This window comes from Peromyscus eremicus, chromosome 2, assembly GCF_949786415.1.
Source record: "Peromyscus eremicus chromosome 2, PerEre_H2_v1, whole genome shotgun sequence".
In the NCBI taxonomy this organism is placed as follows: domain Eukaryota; kingdom Metazoa; phylum Chordata; class Mammalia; order Rodentia; family Cricetidae; genus Peromyscus; species Peromyscus eremicus.
Window position 1 is genome coordinate 128,721,467 of NC_081417.1, and position 18,781 is coordinate 128,740,247.

At 44.2% G+C, this 18,781-nt stretch overlaps 1 protein-coding gene and 1 long non-coding RNA gene across 2 annotated transcripts in view; one reads left to right on the top strand and one right to left on the bottom strand.

Annotated features, from left to right (window-relative positions):
- The window catches only part of Rad54l (RAD54 like), a 35,118-nt gene extending 29,202 nt beyond the window's left edge, over positions 1 to 5,916 (bottom strand). The window contains exons 1-3 of the mRNA XM_059254751.1: positions 5,306 to 5,916; positions 5,139 to 5,225; positions 2,505 to 2,615 (exon numbers count right to left, since the gene is read on the bottom strand). Coding sequence (XP_059110734.1) covers positions 2,505 to 2,615; positions 5,139 to 5,225; positions 5,306 to 5,308 — 201 coding nt within the window. The 5' untranslated portion in view covers positions 5,309 to 5,916. The remainder of the gene's footprint in view (positions 1 to 2,504; positions 2,616 to 5,138; positions 5,226 to 5,305) is intronic.
- A 118-nt stretch (positions 5,917 to 6,034) lies between these two features.
- On the top strand, positions 6,035 to 10,564 carry LOC131903908 (uncharacterized). Its single transcript, XR_009377628.1, has 2 exons — positions 6,035 to 6,338; positions 10,325 to 10,564. It is a non-coding gene; the product is annotated as an uncharacterized LOC131903908 (long non-coding RNA).
- The last annotated feature ends 8,217 nt before the right edge of the window (positions 10,565 to 18,781 follow it).

An 18,781-nucleotide genomic window follows, 5' to 3' on the forward strand; every position in this document is an offset into this window, starting at 1 on the left:
ACCTGTAATCCAGCATCCAGGAGGTAGAGGAAAGAGGATTAAAAGTTTATGGCTAGGGCTAGACCACTGGCTGTTCTTCCAGAGGACCATGGTTCAAGTCCCAGCACCCACATAAGGCAGGTCATAGATGTCTGTAACTCCTATTCTAGGGGATCTGATACCCTCTTCTGGCCTCTGCAGGCACCAGGTACACACATGATGTACAGACATACATGCCAGCAAAATACCCATACATATATAAATAAATAAGCGGCTTTTGGTTTGGTTTTTTGTTTGTTTGTTTGTTTGTTTGTTTTTTGGCTTTTCTTTTTATTTATTTACTTATTTACTTATTTATTATGTATACAGTGCACATATCTCTGCAGGCTAGAAGAGGGCACCAGGTCTCATTACAGATGGTTGTGAGCCACCATGTGGTTGCTAGGAATTGAACTCAGGACCTTTGGAAGAACAAGCAGTGCTCTTAACCTCTGAGCCATCTCTCCAGCCCCTTTTTTTTTGGCTTTTCAAGACAGGGTTTCTCTGTGAAACAGTCCTGGCTGTCCTAGAACTCACTCTATAGACCAGGTTGGCCTCAAACTCACAGAGATCTGCCTGCCTCTGCCTCTCAAGTACTGGTATGTTAGAACAAGGGGAACACTCCTCCACTGTTGGTGGGAGTGCAAACTTGTACAGCCACTTTAGAAATCAGTATGGCAATTTCTCAGAAAATTGGGAATCAGTCTTCCTCAAGACCCAGCTATACTACTCTGGGCATATTCCCAAGGAATGCTCAACCATACCACAAGGACACTTGCTCAACTATGTTCATAGCAGCATTATTCATAACAGCCAGAACCTGGAAACAACCTAGATGCCCCTCAACTAAAGAATGGATAAAGAAAATGTGGTACATATACACAATGGAGTACTACTCAGCAGTAAAAAACAATGATATCATGAATATCATGAAATTTGCAGGCAAATGGATGGAACTAGAAAATATCCTCCTGAATGAGGTAACCCAGACTCAGAAGGACAAACATGGTATGAACTCACTCATAAGTGGATTCTAGATATAAAGCAAAGGATAACCAGACACAACCCACAGCTCCAGAGAAGCTAGCTAACAAGGAAGACACATATAAGAGGGACACACAGTGAAGGAGAAATAGATGAGATCCACATGAGCAAACTGGGGGTGGGGTGGTAATGGAGGGCAAGGAATGAGGGATGAGAACATAAGGGAATGGGAGGTTCGAGCTGGAACAGGGACAGAGTGGGAGAGCAAGGAAAGAGATATCATGATGAATGAAGACATCATGGGAATAGGGAGAGTGCTAGGGAAGTTCCCAGGAATCCACAAGGGAATTGTTCCAGGAATCCTTACCTTAAACTACTAGCAATAGTCGAGAGGGTACCTGAACTGGCCTACTCCCATAATCAGATTAGTGACTACCCTAACTGTCATTATAGAGCCTTCCTCCAGTGACTGATGCAGAGATCCACGGCCAGGCACCAGGCCAAGCTCCAGGAGTCCAATCGATGAGAGAGAGGAGAGATTCTATGAGCAAGGGAAATCAAGATCATGATGGAAAAATGTATAGAAATGGCCAGCCAAACTAGTAGAAACCCATGAACTGTGGACCAATAGCTGTGTAGCCCCCATGTGACTGGACTAGGCCCTCTGGATAGGTCAGACAGTTGTTTAGCTTGAACTGTTTGGGGGGGCCCCCAGGCAGTGGGATCAGGATCTGTCCCTGGTGAATGAGCAGGCTTTTTGGAGCCCAGTGCCTATGGTGGGACACCTTGCACAGCCTTGGTGCAGGGAGGAGGGGCTTGGACCTGCCTCAACTGAATGTACCAGGCTCTGCTGACTCCCCATGGGAGACCTTGACTTGGAGGAGGTGGGTATGGGGGTGGGTTGTGGGGGAAGGCTGGGGGATGGGAGGAGGGAGGAGAGGAAGATCTGTGGTTGGTATGTAAAATGAATAGAAAATTTCTTAATAATAAAAATTTTTTTAAAAAAAAGCATGTGCCACCATTGCATCTCTTAATAAAAGTTCTGACAGAGTTCAAGGCCACCCTGAACCTACATGAAACAACTATAGAAAGAAAGAAAGAAAGAAAGAAAGAAAGAAAGAAAGAAAGAAAGAAAGAAAGAAAGAAAGAAAGAAAGAGAGAAGAGAGAGCGAGAAAGAAAGAAAGAAAGAAAGAAAGAAAGAAAGAAAGAAAGAAAGAAAACAAAACACCAAATACAGTATCTGATCAATGCTACAACCTTCCTCCTCGACACATTTATTTAGGAATCTGCACCACTTTAGATCTGGTCCCACACAGTTATAAACAAGGAAAGACTCAAGCAGACTTCCCAGCAGATCACACAGAAGCTAGGGACAAGCTGTGCACTCTGCTGTGAAGGAATCCAAGGCAAAAGAACTCGGTACACACACACACACACACACACACACACACACACACACACACACACACACAAAACCAGGCCAGTTGTACTTATGACTTACATGTTGACTGCTATCCAGACAGGGTGGTCGGTTGATTAACTGAGTCAAAGGTTTCCGAAAAGGAGACAGGAAACACTGGGTCTCGTTACTGGACTTTCGTTTCTTAGGAGTCTAGGAGAGAAACCAGAAAGTTACGTTGCAACACCCGGACGGCCCCAGAGACCACCCTACTGGCAATCAGCCCTTGAGTGCTTATTAGAGACAGGAGTCGTGCTGAACACGAGTAGTCCCAGGTATCTGAAAGGTTGAAGGAAGCTAGCAGCATTGCTCAGTTGTTGAGTTTTTGTCTAGCAAATATAAAAACCAGTACTAGCAGGCACGAAAAAAAAGTGCCAGCAAGATATGGTGGCACACACCTGTAATCCCAGCATTTGGGCAAGGGAGGCAAGAGGATCAGGAGTTCAAGTCCACCCTTGGCTACATAGCAACTTTGAGGCCAGCCTGGGCTACATGAGATCCTGGATCAACAAAAACAAAGGTAGTTAATTTCAGGCACCACTCTAAACTTTTTTTTTAATGAAATTCCTTTATCAATTTTTTTAAAGATTTATTTATTTATTATATATACAGTAGTCTATCTGCATGTATGCCCGCACGCCAGAAGAGGGCACCAGATCTCACTAAGTGGTTGTGAACCACCATGTGGGTGCTGGGAATTGAACTCAGGACCTCTGGAAGAGCAGTCAGTGCTCTTAACCTCTGAGCCATCTCCCCAGCCCTAATTTATCTATTTTTATTTTATGTGCATTGGTGTTTTGCCTGTGTGTATGTCTGTGTGAGGGTACCAGAACCCCTGGAACTGGAGTTACAGTCTTGAGCAGCCATGTGGATGCTGGGAATTGAACCCAGGTCCTCTAGAAAAGCAGCCAGTATTCTTTTTTTTTTGGGGGGGGGCGGGAGGGGGGGGAGTTCAAGACAATGTTTCTCTGTGTAGCTTTGGTGCCTGTCCTGGATTTCGGTCTGTAGACCAGGCTAGCCTCAAACTCACAGAGATCGCCTGGCAGCCAGCGTTCTTAACCGCTGAGCTATCTCTCCAGCCCCCACACTGAACTCTTAATATGTATTATCACATATGACTATCACAACAACCCTAAGATATTATGTTTACTAGGCTCAGCTACCTCAGGAGGCAGAAGCACGTGGATCTCTGTGAGTCTGAGGCCAGGCTGGACTAGGAAGTTCGACCCTGTCTCAAAACAAACAAACAAACAAAAAACAACCAGTACTTTCAGGAGTAACACCCAAATGGAGCTCCACTCATTATTCACCTGCAGAGAATGCTGCCCCAAGTTCAACTCTGAGATTTTTGTGAATGGTGAGAGAGAACCGTTGTTTCTTTCTCACAGGTAGCAAAGCAGCAATGCTAATGAGCCCCAGGCCAGGCACGGTGGTTTACTCTGAAGGTAAAAGGGGGAGACTCACAGTTTAAAGCCACTGTTAGCTATACCACAAGTTTGAGGCCGGGCTAAGCTATATGAGAGACCCTGTCGCAAAAGGTGAGGGAGAGGGAGGTGTCCGAAAACAAGTATGGACTTGCCACGAAGCCTGGTGACCTGAGTTCAATCCCTAAACCCACACAGTGGAAGGAGATAACTGACTCTCCTCTTAAATGTCATAGCACATACACTCTCCCCAAAAGAAGTTTAAAAAAAAAGTTAACCCCAAGCCATCAGGCAAGAGCTCATTTGTGCCAGTGCATCAGGCTGACTGAATCCATGATGATTCTATAAGGCACACCTGAAAGAGTTTCCAGGCCGCCTTCTCTTCACGTGCCTTTACCCATCCACAGACCCTAACAAAAAGAAGTGCCTTCTAAGACAGGTTTGGTGGCCCACACCATTAATCCCAGACTTAGTAGGCAGTGGCAGATGGATCTCTGAGTCCAAGGCCAGCCTAGTCTACACATAGTGAGTTCAAGGTCAGCCAGAAAGCTACATAATATAGAACTCCTGTCTCAAAAAGACAAAACAAATTAAATTTTTAAAAAAGTACCAGATAGGCATGGTGGCACATGCCTTTAATCCCTGCACTTGGGAGGCAGAGGTAGGTGGATCTCTAAATTCAGAGGCTAGCCTGGTCTATAGAGCAAGTTCCAGGGGCAGCCAGAGATATCAGAGAAATCCTGTCTTGAAAAAAAAAAAAAAAAAAAAAAGGGTTTCACATATCCCAGGCCTGCCTGAATACACTATATAGTCAAGGGAAGCACACAGAATACAGGTGTACACCACACCCACTTTTTGCAGTATTTGGGACCCAACATAACTCATTCCTTGGTTTTAATATACCCCTCCCATGAAGAAAACCGAAGCTATATTAGTTTCTAGTGAACCTACCTGAAGGACAACAATTTTATTAACCTTATTCAATGTCTGGTACATTGTAATTGTTAAGTTTTCATTAATAAGTGCCAGATGTGCTGATGCATGCCTGTGACTTCAGGAGGTCTGGGGAGGCAGACCACAGACCACAGTCTGAGCTACCTGGTGAAACCCGGTATAAAAAAAAAAAAAAAGCCACTAAATGTATGAAAAATACTTTCTGAAGATGACTATGAACCACAGAAACCAGCTCCAGACTCCCTTCCTGTCCAGACAGCCCTGTATTCCCATTTTCCCTATTCCCTTGAAAACTCACTACTGTCTCAGGCTGCCAGTCTTCATCATCAGATGATCTGCCTTCTGGTTTCCTCCTGGCCAACTGGCTGGGAGCTAAGCTCCTCCTCTGTAAGGGAGAACAGTCAGTGAGTGCCTGCAGAGATCCTGCAGCAAAGGCCCCTCAAGTCTGCTTAAGGTCACACTTACCATCCTGGGCCCAGAAGCATCAGATGTCAAGTATCCATCAGCTAAATTAAAAGCGCCCAGCAACCAACAACGCAGGACCAAGACATGCTATAGAGGGGAGCTGCTATATCATTGAAAAGAAAGTCTAAAGAGTTGTCATGGGTGGAGGAGATGCAATCAGGGGCTGGAACTTGGGTCCAAACAAGGAATGTCGGTCGCCAGCTTTTCAAGGCTCAAGAAATCCAAAGTGCACGTCCAAGTCCAGGCTTGCACTAGAATGGGAGAGGAGGCAGATGAAGTTGCAGATGAAAGTGGAATAAGAATAAACGTCCCTAGCTGGGCTGCCTCCCTAAGGGTTATCACTAGCCACGAGAAAAGTAGAGGTTTAAGTACGAAGGCAAGGCGCCTGAATCCTTAAGAGGGGGATGGGAATTTAACAGCGCTGGACTGATGCCAAACCTCAATCTGAGGGAGGTCAAGTAGGGACCCAGGAAAGACTTGAGGGAAGTTAAACAGGAACGCGGGGAGGGCCAGTAAAAAGGTTCAGGTTGGGAGGAGGAGAATCTCAGAAAATGCTAGAGAGCGTCTCCAGTATCTTGCCCTTAACCTTCCTCTTCCCGAAGCGCGCATTAACAGCCTCCAGGCAGTGTCAATCGAACGTCCCGCCACTCTGCCGCCAAATTCCCCTATTGGCTGCGTTCAGTGATCTTGGCGCTCGACGTTCCAGCCTGAAGGAAGGGGCGGGCCTAGGGCTGAGGCTGCTAAGGGTCTTGGATTTCCGCTGAGAGGTTCAACCGATCTCTAGGAGGCGTGGCTCAGCCCGTTGGGTGCCACCGGCAGGTGACAGATTCCTGCTTGCAGGATTGTCAGCCTTCCTGGCTGCTGAATTTGGCTCAAGCAGGTGAACCAAATGTATGGTTTGCGCCGAACTAGCGTGCGGAGGACTCGCTACCTAGATTAGGAAAGGCGGCACATTTCTGGGAATTTGGTCCCGGCTCTTAGAGCCCTGAGTATCTTTCCTATGCCAGACCTGGAGCAGACGTCGGAGCTGGAGGTAGGCAAGGCCAGAGGCCAATCGAGGGAGCGTTGATGCTGGGCTGAGATGTCTTGAAATAAGCCACCGTTTCCTGGGGTGGAGTTGTGATTTTCAAATTGGACATAACACCCATTCTCTCAAAACCTGTTTCCCTTTATCTAAGTAATATTATAGTACCTTCCCTACAGGGTTATTCTCAGACGCAAATTAAAATGTGCAAAGTGGCGGAGTCTGTTGGTGCATGCCTTTAATCCTAGCACTCACGAAGCAGAGGCAGGAGGATCTCTATGAGGCTGGCCTGGTCTACAGAGTGAGCTCCAGGACATCGAGGGCTCTGTAAGAGACCCTGTCTCAAAGAAAGGAAAAAAAAAAGTGTACAAAGTGCTTCACACAGTCCCATGCATCACCTAAACGCTCACTAACTTTGAAAGCATACCCATGACAATGACATTTACCACTCTCTACTTGAATCTTCTTAGCTATAATAATCCATTTAATGTTCTCAACTATAAGGTAGGTTTATTGTCCCCATTTTGTTTTGTTGTGTGGATTGGTTGGTTGGTTGGGGGAGGGGCTAGGACTGTAGCTCAGTGGTAAGTACTCACTTAGCAAGCGTCAGGCCATAGGTTCAGTTCCTATCACTGCTAACATTTGTTATTGATTATCAGTGTCCCTAATTTTTAACCCTTTACCCATGACTTCTCCACCCCTAAAGGGTAAAGAAGTTGATTAGCAAGCTAGACTCTGGTTTCTCCAGTTTAGCCATTGAATTAACTTGTGCTATTTGTATTCAACCTATTAAGTCTTTTACTTCAAGAGAGAGATAACCATCTGGTGTGGGATCACTCTCAGAAGAGAGGGCCCAACAGTGTGTGGGTAACAGTGACAACATCTTTTTCACAGGGACATTTTGGAGGTTTGGGGTTTGTTTGTTGTTGTTTTGGTTTACATTGGGTTTTGTTTTTGTCTTGAGATGTATAGACATCTTACTGTGTAGCCTTGTCTGATCTAGAACTCATTGAGATCCTCCTGCCTCAGCCTCCTGTATGACCTAGGATCATAGACCTTCGACATCATGCCCAGAGCTATGGAAGAGGCAGAATAGAAAGACAGGAAAATTATGGAAACATGATAAATGAAAAGAGCCCCACACCCTGGAATCTGGTTGAATCTTCTCACTAGCTAAGAATCAAAAATTCCAGCTAGGAGGCTGGAGAGAGATTAAGAAGACCACTTTCAATTCCCAGCACCACATGGTGGCTCACAACCATCTGTAACTCCAGTTCCAGGGGATCCAACACCTTCTTTGGCCTCCATAGGCACCAGGCACATATGTGGTGCACAGACAATTATGCAGGCAAAACATTAATTTAATTTTTTTTTTAATTTTAAAAAGAAGCCAGTTGGTGGTGGCACATTCCTTTAATTCCAGTACTCAGGAGGCAGAAAGAAGCAAGCAGATCTCTCAGTTCAAGGCTAGCCTGGTCTGCAGAGCAAGTTGCAGGACAGCCAGGGATACACAGAGAAACCTTGGCTCAAAAAACAAAACAAAACAAAACAAAAAATTAAAAAGAATTCCAGCTAGCTTTAGGGTTTGCCACCCAAGAATGAGGACCTGAGGTTGGAAAGATTGCTCAGTGGTTAAGTATGCTTCCTGCTATTCCAGAGGACTCAATTCAATTCTCACTATGTACCTCTGACTGGTCGGGAATTCAGAGAATTGCCTGCTTCTGCCTCCCATGCTAAAGAAAGGCTTGCTTTAGGTGTGGGAGAATATGCACAGAGGGCACACAGAAAAAGACCACCTGCAAGCAAAGGGGAAGACTGTACAAAGGAGCCTTGTCTCTTCTTGAGCGTTACAGGTTTTAAGGGTCTTTGGAGTGGTCTATCCCAATTTCAGATTGGTCAGTTTTTTTGTTTTGTTTTTTGGGGTTTTTTGTTTGTTTGTTTTGTTTTTTGGTTTTGTTTTGTTTTTTGGTTTTTCGAGACAGGGTTTCTCTGTGTAGTTTTGGTGCCTGTCCTGGATCTCACTCTGTCAACCAGGCTGGCCTCAAACTCAGAGAGATCCGCGTGCCTCTGCCTCCCGAGTGCTGGGATTAAAGGCGTTCACCACCACCGCCCAGCAGATTGGTCGGGTTTTAACAAAGACAGGAAGACCAATAGGTCTACAACTGTGGAGTAAAGGCATCCTGGCCTTGAATTTGTTGGACTGATCCACAAGCCAGAGTCTCTACGGTCAGAGAAAAAACTTGCCAGGCTTTTATTTTAAGCTCCCAGGTTTTTATCTTAGGTCAGGAGAATGAAGAAACAACCAGCCATCTTGAAAATTCTCCATCTTGATTATCTAGTCCTGGTTCCTCTCCCTGTCTGCTGATCATGGAATCTATGTTACTCCTAGTTCCTGCCTGGAGTTAAAGGTGGCTTTCAACCCCAAAAGAAAACTGACCCTTCCTCTCCTGGCAGCCACCAACTTTCAATAACTCTCTCTTATAAGAGTGTAATGGTCAGGCTGGAGGGATGGCTCAGCAGTTAAGAGCATGTACAGCTCTTCCAGAGGAGTCCAGCTCCCAGCACCCATGTTGGGTGGCTGACAACTGCTGTAACTCTGCCAGAACCTCCAGGGTGTCTGATGCCTCTAGCCTTCTTCAGCACCCACACTCACATGCACATAGACACACAGACACACAGATATACACCCATAATGTAAAATAAAACCATGAGGCTTAGAGAGACAGCTCGATTGTCAAGAGCACTAGTGTCTCTTGCAGAGGACTCAGGTTCAGTTCCCAGCACCCACATGGTGGCCCTCACAGCAGGCATGCATATGGTGCACATACATGCACCCAGGCAAAAGAATGTTAGACTCTAGATTCTCCTCAGGCCTCTTCACAGATACTGACAGACTCCCTACTGGGTCACTGTCTATAAGGCCCAAACTAGCAGACTTGATAGAAACTCACTTCAAAGGGGTGCCATATCCTGTTCTCCACCCTCTTTCTTGCTTCCTGCCTCTAGGCTGGAAATCTGAAAGCCTAGCTATAGCCTCCGCTGTGAGCCTCCTCAGCTCTCACAAGGTAGAAGAGGAGGGTCTCCAGGCCCTGGAGAGATGGCTCTGTGCTTAAGAGCACTTGCTGCTCTTGCAGAGAAACCAGGTTCAGCTCCCAACACCCACATGGCAGCTCAAAAGCATCTATAACTCCAGTTGTAGGGGTGCCAGGCACTCACATGGTATACAGGTATACATACAGACAAGCACTCATATACATAAAAATGAAATCTTGGAAAAAAGAGGCTCCCTCCTCTGCCATGTTGCTCTGATTCTGTTCAGAGATCCCACCATTTCTCTGGTGCTGAGGCCTGAACTCTCCTCCACCATGCTATTGTCTCTCTGTCTATGGTGGTGTTAATCCCAGTGATTCGAGGAGAAAGACCACTGACCCAAATCATCATGGCCAAATTAATTAAAGCAGGCAATTAATTAAAGCAAATTTGTTTGCTTGTTTGTTTGTGTGTGTGTGTTTGCTTTTAATTCATGTACTGTCTCTTCCTAAAAGCAGGGTTCAAGAGGTCAGCCTTGGATGTCAGGAAGGCAAGGTTTTTATAGCTTAGGGGTAGGGGGTTTCCAAATGGGGGATTTGATAGGCAAAAATAGGCAGGGTTCAGGAGCAGAACAAGTTAATCATAATGACCCCCTGAAACAAAGGCATGGTCACAAGGAGATCATAACAAGGTAGTCATAACAACCTTTTGAAACAAAGGTAGGGTTGCAAATGGTTATAATAACTTTTTAAAACAAAGACATGGTTGCTGTTTTCTGGAACAGGCAGCACAGAACCATTTGTAGTTAAGGTTACAGGTGGGGCATAGTCTAATCCTTGAGAAACAGAGGTTTAATCATAAACAGGAATGAGCCTAGTTTGTCTTTACTATAAGATGGCTTTTAAACCTAAGATGGAGGCAGGTTGGTTCATCAGTGTTAATAACTCTTCTGATAAATTCCTTAGGGACTGGAGAGATGGCTCAGCACTGAAGAGCACTGACTGCTCTTCCAGAGGACCTCGGTTTGATTCCCAGCACCCACATGACAATGGACAGCTGTCTGTAACTACAGTTCCAAGAGATCTGAACTCTTCTGGTTTTCTCAGGGACCAGGCATGCACATAGTACATAGTCATACATTCATGCAGACAAACACACATAAAATAATTTTTAAAAATTTCAAATAAACTCCTTAGTCTCCAGTAGTCTGTCTGGCGTCTCTTTGAGTCCTATCCTCTTTCCTTCCATCCACACCACATTCAGAACCTCCTTCCACTATGTGTGTCCTGAGGATCAAACTTGGGCTTAGCAGCAAGTCCCTTTACCTGCCTTTATCTTGTCATCCTGGATTGTTTCTTTTTCAATGTTGAGTTTTGAATGTTCTTGTGTGTGTACAGGTACACTTATATGTGTAAGTGTGTAGGCAAATGTGTGTACAGGTGTCTGGAAGGCAGAGGACAACACTGGATTGTAGCAGGCTTTCTTTTGGGCCACTAACTAGCTCCCAAATTATGACATGGAGACTTATTAGTTAGACTGCTCAGCCTTAGCTTATGCTCATTTCTGGTTCAGCTTTTTATTAGACCAATCAGGTGCCTTAGACAGGTAAGATAAAACAGCACCACATCTTTACATAGTTAAATGCTGTGGTAATATTTTATTTGTGCTGTAACAAATAAAACATCTGGGGATCAGAGGGCAGAACCAGCCACTAAATTAGACATAGAGGCTAGACAGTGATGGCACACACGCCTTTAATCCTATCACTCAGGAGGCAGGGATCTGTCTGGATCTCTGTGAGTTCAAGGCCACACTGGAAACAGAGTCAGGCAGTGGTGGCACACACCTTTAATCCCAGCAACTTGAGATCTTTGCTTGGGAAGAACACACCTTTAATCCAGGGAAAGGATGGCAGGAAGCAGAAAGGTATATAAGGTGTAAGGACCAGGAACTAGAGGCTTTTAAGTAGTTCAACTAAGACCCTTTTGGGTAAGGACTCAGAGGCTTTCAGTCTGAGGAAACAGAATCAGCTGAGGAGTTGGCAATGTGAGGTTGGCTGTGGTTTGTTCTGTTTCTCTGATCTTTCAGCTTTCACCCCAATATCTGGCTCTGAATTTTTTATTAAAAAGACCATTTAAGATTCATGTTACAGGAAAGGTTTTAACTTTAATAAAACTATATACAATAAGAACAATTATCAAGTAACAATTACAATATCTGATCCATTTGTATTTGACAAATTCAGAGAAAATACTCCATTATTTATCCCATCTTGGTGAGTCCAAAGTTTTGTACCTAATTTACCTTCTCTTATAATTAAGGAAAACTAACTTTAACTATCTGGTCTTCAACTCCATCAAAGACCCCAGAAGGTTATTTTATTACCTGAATAAAAAGGAAGTGCAGTGCAAGACACTTCTGAAACTATAGAAATGACAGAGACATCTGGCTGCCTGGACAGTCACCCAAGGTTCCTCTACAACATGGGGGAACCCATCTTCAGCCTACAGGTCTAGGCTTTTCTATGAAGCATGATATTTGATAGACTATTCTCCCTTGTTTTGGCAAAGTTCAGCAGGTGCTTTCCTTTGTGTCCTGCATGTCCAGTTTGGACAGTATACTGTCAGCAATTCAGGCAAGGACAGTTTCATGTCCAAATGGCTAGCTTTGCCACATTGAAAGCAAACTCCATATGGAGGTTCTTCGATGTCCATCATCCTTTCTGAAGTAAATTGGTGCTGCCAGGAGCAGATGTGTCTCACTGTCATGAAAAGCCTTAGGTTATTAAACATCTTAAATTCCATATTCTGTAGGTCTCTGAAGCATTTGAAGTGCATCTATCTAAAATATATCTTTTTAACCTTGAAAATATACCTAATATGACAAGTTTAATTACTAGAGATGACTACTAACCTACATTTCTTAATTATACATTATATTTTTAAATGAGCTGCATAAGCACAATACCTCAAACAAAAGTAGAAACATACATATAGTATAACAAAATAACTTTAAATTTGTGTCAATATATCAAAATCCATACCAATGTAAAATATTTGAGGTCTTTTTATCCTATATTCCTATATCCCCACTAAACGATGACAAACATCCATAACCCACTGAAAGACCAAAAACCACCCACCCCACCTCTAGGGAATATGGGCGTTGTGTTCTCTAGACTGCTTCCTATTGCCTGAGGGAGACGGCATCTTTAGGGGACCCTGAAAAAATTGACACAATGGTCAAGTCCTGGGAAAACTAGTTGTAACATTTGTTGTCCAATCTCTGAACTGTTGCCATGCAGAGGGATCAGTATATACGGAACCTGTCTTATGGTTTTTCTTGGTTTATTTCTTTATGTCTGTAACCAAGATTTTCAGGAGGTCTCCCCCATCAAACCTGATGTCTATTAACCTTGAAGGAATCCACAGCCTTTTGTTTCCTATGGAAACAAAAGCATAACCTCTTCCCCAACACATTATCTGAATTCCATTTGAAAATTAAGGTATTTCTAAAGTATCTAGGCTGGTTTAATTCAGCAATCCCTTTTACAATCCCATGTCTCTCAGCAGCTATCAGCATTCAAAAAAATTCAAAGTCAACACAACACCATACAGGACCCAGACTCCCTGTGTATTTCCCATCTTTATGTAGCTTTTTTCTTATGTATCACTTTGCTCTCTCTTTAAAGACTCTACTGATTATTTTTAAACTATTTTTTCCTATGACTGTCTAACTCATTTTTTTTCCTTAAGCCTACACACATTTTTAAACACACTGTAACCTGTTTACAAGTTTTTCCCATCTGAACCCGCTTTACTGAGTGTCTCTAGCCTTTTCTGACCTCGTGAGCCAGATCTTAAACTGTTAAACAGCTTTGGGCTGGCAGCTTGCCCCACCCTGCTCAGGTCTGTGAAAGCCAAGCTTTATACCCCTTGAGCCTAGCTGAGAGCTGCATTCAGCTGGAAGCTGTTTCTAACTGCCCCAGCTCTAGGAAGCTGGTGCCTGCACTGTGGCAGGCATTTTTACTTAGCTTTTTGTTTCTATTTAATGTGCTACTCAAGTACTCACTGTATGGCAGAATCTATTAAAGGAGCTATATCCATTTTGTTTTGTTTTGTTTTTCAACTTTCTTAGGCCTTATGTGGAAATTTGAGCCCCACATTGGAATGCCAAATGTAACAGGCTTTCTTTTGGGTCACCAACCAGTCCCAAATCATGACACAGAGACTTCTTATTACTTATGAATGCACAACCTTGGCTTATGCTCATTTCTGGCTTGCTTCTTTTCTTTAACTTAAATTAACCTGTTTCTCTTCATCTTTGTTTTGCCTTGGGGCCTTTTACCTTTCTTTCATTCTGTATGTCCTACTATGTGTCTGGCTGGCTGGCAACTGCCTGGCTGCCTAGTCCCAGGCATCTCCCTCTCTTCCTCCCTCTCTTTCTCCCTCATTCTCTCCTGTTATTATCTTTTCTCTGGAGCCTAGATTCCTCCTCCTATTTATTCTCTCTGCCTGCAAGCCCCACCTATCCCTCTGCTGCCTAGCTATTGGCCATTCAGCTTTTTATTAGACCAAGCAGGTGCCCTTAAGCAGGCAAAGTAAAACAGCAACACATCTTCACATAGTTAAACAAATGCAGCATAAACAAATGTAACACACCTTTACATAGTTAAAATAATATTCTGCAACACTGGGTATTGTTCATCATGCACTGCCCCCCTTGCGTTTTGAGATAGGGTCTCTCATTGGCCTGGGACTCACCAGGTACACTAGTGAGACTGGCCTATGAGCCAGAGGTGTAGCTAGAGTTTTCCTGCCTGGCCCACAGTCAGGACAAATCTTTCTCACCTGCCAGTCCCACAGCAGCTCAGACCCAACCAAGTAAACACAGAGACTTATATTGGTTACAAACTGTATGGCCGTGGCAGGCTCTTGCTAACTGTTCTTACAGCTTAAATTAATCCATTTCTATAAATCTATACCTTGCCACATGGCTCGTGGCTTACTGGCATCTTCATATGCTGCTTGTCCTGGTGGCGGCTGGCAGTGTCTCTTTCACTCAGCCTTCCACTTCCCAGCTTTATTCTCCTCCTTGTCCCCCCTATACTTCCTGCCTAGCCACTGGCCAATCAGTGATTTATTTATTGACCAATCAGCAACACACTTGACATACAGACCATCCCACAGCACAGAGGCTTACCTGTTTCACCCTCCCTTAGTGCTAGCCATCACACCTAGCTTTTTTATGTAGTTTCTAAGGATTAAACCCAGGTCCTCATGGGCAGGTGAGATGATTCAGTGAGTAAAGGCATGTGCTATTAATCCGGACTATCTGAGTCCCCAGGACTGACATGTGGAAGGAAAATAACCAACTTCTACAGCTGTCCTCTGACTTACACATGCACTATAGGGACATGCATCCCTACCCCTGAGAAGTAAACTAAGGTCTTCAAAAAAGAAAAAGTAAGTTGGTTGGTAGGTGTATAAGAATTCATTACTCTATTTCCTCTACTTTTTTCTTGATTATTTTACTTCTGGAGACAGTCTCATGTAGCCCAGTCTGGCCTGAAACTTACCTGTATAGCCAAGAATGACTTGCACTTCTGATCTTCCTGTCTCCATCTCCCAAATGTTGTCATTAGAGTGCACCACCACACTTCTGATCTTCCTGTCTCCATCTCCCAAACGTTGTCATTAGAGTGCACCCCCATACCTTGCTTTACTTAACCGTCCTGGCCTCATGCATGTCAGGTGTGCACTCTGCCTTGCACCTGAGCTACATTCCCAGTCTCCTATTTTGATATTGTTTTAAGATTTTTTTAAGATTTTTTTTTAAAGGCTGAAAAGATGGCTCAGTGATTAAGAACACTTCCTGCCTTTTCAGAGGGCCACGGATCAGTTCCCAGCACCCATATAGGACAGCTCACAACCACCGTATCTCCAGTTATTCTAGCCACCAGGCCACCTGCATACACATGTTGCACATACATACAGTCACATATGTGTACACATGTATACATATAAAATAATTTTACTTTTGCCAGGCAGTGGTGGCACACGCCTTTAATCCCAGCACTCGGGAGGCAGAGAAACAGGCAGATCTCTGTGAGTTCAAGGCCAGCCTTGTCTACAAAGTGAGTTCTAGAACAGCCAGGGCTGTTACACAGAGAACCCTGTCTCAAAACAAATTTGTTTGTTTGTTTTTGAGACAGGGTTTTTCTGTGTAGTTTTGGTGACTGTCCTGGATCTCGCTCTGTAAACCAAGCTGGCCTTGAACTCACAGAGATCCACCTAGCTCTGCCTCCCGAGTTCTGGGATTAAAGGTGTGTGCCACCATCACCCAGCTCAAAACAAAATTTTCCTTTATTCTTTTTACTTATGTGTAGGTGTGTGTGCTTGTACTAGGGTCTGTGAATGTAAGTGTACTTGAGTGCAGGCATCTGATCCCCTGGAGCTGGAGTTACAGGTGATTATGAACTGCTGGATGTGCTAAGAACCAAACTTGGGTCCTGTGGAAGAGCAGCAAGTGCTCTTAACCACTGAGCCAGCTCTTTAAAAGAGAGAATAGCTGGAAAGTGGTGGCGCACGCCTTTAATCCCAGCACTCATGAGTCATAGGCAGGCTGATCTCTGTGAATTTGAGGCCAGCCTGGTCTACAGAGCAAGTTCCAGGATAGCCAGAGCTACACAGAGAAACTCTGTCTCAAAAAAACAAAAAAACAAAAAAAACCCAGAGAAAGAGAGTAAACTAAAAGAAAATAATGGAACACCATTACTACTTCGAATACGACTTGGAAAACTAGGCATGGTAGTACACACATGGAATCCTAGTCTCAGGAGTCTGAGGCAGGAGGATCCTTGAGTTCCAGGCTAATCTGGACTACAACGTGAGACCCTGTTTGGGTTTTATTTATTTTTGTGATGCCAGGTATAGTGGTGTAGGCCTATGATCCCAGTACTTGGAAGATGGAGGCAAGATCAGGAGTTTAGGGTAAGCCTTAGCTATACAGTGAGTTGAAGGCCAGTCTGGGCTATGTGAGACTCTGCTCAACAAAAAAAGGGGAGTGGGGGGAGGTGGGGAATGGAAGACACATAAGCATTTGTCTTATCATTCTGGTATGAACTTTATTTCAGGGCAACTAAATGTTCATATTAAGTTTTTATGTACAGATTTAGAGCTAATAAATAAAAATGTACTAATAGTGCCGGAAAAATCATAGTTTTTTAATCCCAGTGAATCTCAGTGGATGGTAAAATAACTTGGTAAAAAGTTGGTGGGAAAGTTTGCGGTGCAGGAATCAGGGTATCACCATCTGAAACTGGAAGAAGTGTGGGGCCTGACATGGGCAGGGAGGAGGAAAGCTGTCCAACCAGGAATATCTGTGCTCTGTGGAATTAGTGAAAAATAGGTCTTATATTGTGTTAAGTCACTGAAATATGAGAGCAAGTCATGATAGAAGTTAGTTTACTATCAAAGTATACCATATATACATATTAAAACATGTAAAAGCCCAGAATCATACACATACACACATGCACAAACACATACTCATATATATTTAAAGATACGTTTTCAAACATATATTGACACATTTGAGTGTATGCCTATGCCCAAGAGAAGACTGAGATGAGGAATCAGGAAGTAAAAAAAAGAAAAAAACTGGATCTAGTATCAACAATAATTAATCACTAAGGAATAAAAAAAAACATTTTTAAAAGGAGACGTACGTGTGTGTGTGTGTATGTGTGTGTGTGTGTGTGTGTGTGTGTGTGTGTGTGTGTGTGTCTGCACTTCCCAGGGAGAGCCTGGGTTAGTCTGCTAGGAGTGTAATTACCTCTGCCTGGAGAAGAAGGAGCACACAGTGGTACTGGAAAGGAGAAATTGTCAGGGAGCCAGCCTGCAGAAACCCTCCACCTTGGTCACAAGACTACAGGCTTTAAAAAGCCTGAGGATTTTCACCCAAGTCTGACTCCTTTTCTGAGGCTGGCCTCAAACCTGCAACCTGCCTGCCCCAGCCCCCTGAGAGCTAGGATTGCCAGCATGTGCCAGCATGCCCAGCCTAACTGGTTTTTAAGCCACTAGAGTTTGTGGTAATCCATTACATCAGCAACAGCAAACCAATACACTGCCTGATCTCCTAGGAGAATATGAAAAGAGTGACTGAGGGGGTGAAGTGGGGAGCCATGGATTTCATGAAAGGCCTTACGATCACACTGGCTTTCATCTATACCATAGCTTATTTGTTACTTATCTGAAATTAGCAATTTTCTATCCAACAATATGTTAGTAACAATGGGTTGTTTATAGGATTAAGAAACAATGTTTTAAAATGCTTAAGTATAAACCAGGTTAATTTTCTTTTTATACATTACATTTCCTTGTGGGCTTATACACATTCATTATCTCTGAATGTGTGTAATTGAATACTCAGCATGTACCGGGCACCATACCCACAATGAGCTTGTGTTCACTGTAACCCCAAATATTTCTAACGGAAACTGCCACTCAGCTTCCATTCAGCCTAAGGTTCAGCCTCACCACCACTACCACCACCACTACCACCTCCCTCCAAATACACACCGAACACCTGACCTCTCCCATGGTCTCATGTCACCTGGACAGATGGATTCAGTCTGGCCAGACCCATCTTCCTCTCCCAGGTCCTGTTTCCCCAGCTACCATCTTTCCATTAGTGAGTTCTGAGAAAAGCCCCAGCACCCTCGGAGAGCAGTGTGCTTCCTCTGCTCAGACTCTCATCCTCCTTGTCTCTGCATCTCTCAGCTCTCCCCAGTTCTCTGAGCTCCCAAACAGTTCCTCCCTATAATCATAAAAGTCCACACTCACAGGACAGCCGAGCCTCCCCCACGCAGCCTATAGGCCTGTAGGAAGAACAAGGGATACATTTTCTATGGCTCTAGAACTCCTCGGATGATGAAATGGGGTCTAAAGGTATTAAGACAGGATACCCAAAGCCAAGTGTGGTGGCTCACACTTGCAATTCCAGCACTCAGGAGGCTGAGGCAGAAGGATTGCTCACATGTTCCAGGCCAGCTATGTAGCTAAAGATGACTTTGAACTCCACCTGTCAAGTGCTGGGATTACAGGCCAGGTGTGTGCCATCATACCCAGGTAGGTCTCAAGTCTTACGATGAGGAAAATAGTTTTCAATTCCTTTGCATTGGCGTATTGACTGGGCAGTGTGACTAAGATGGAACTGTGGGATTGCAGAGAGGCAGTAGGTTCTCTAACATAGCCATTGCTACAGTTTCACAACAGGTAGAACTGGGCAAACCTGTGCCATCTCTCAGCCTAATCCTCTGTGCAATGGTGGGGCGGGGAGGGCTGATCTGAAAGGCTACGCTGAATTACGTTTAAACTTGGAGATTTCACCCAGCAACTCCAGCAATGTTGCATAATGGC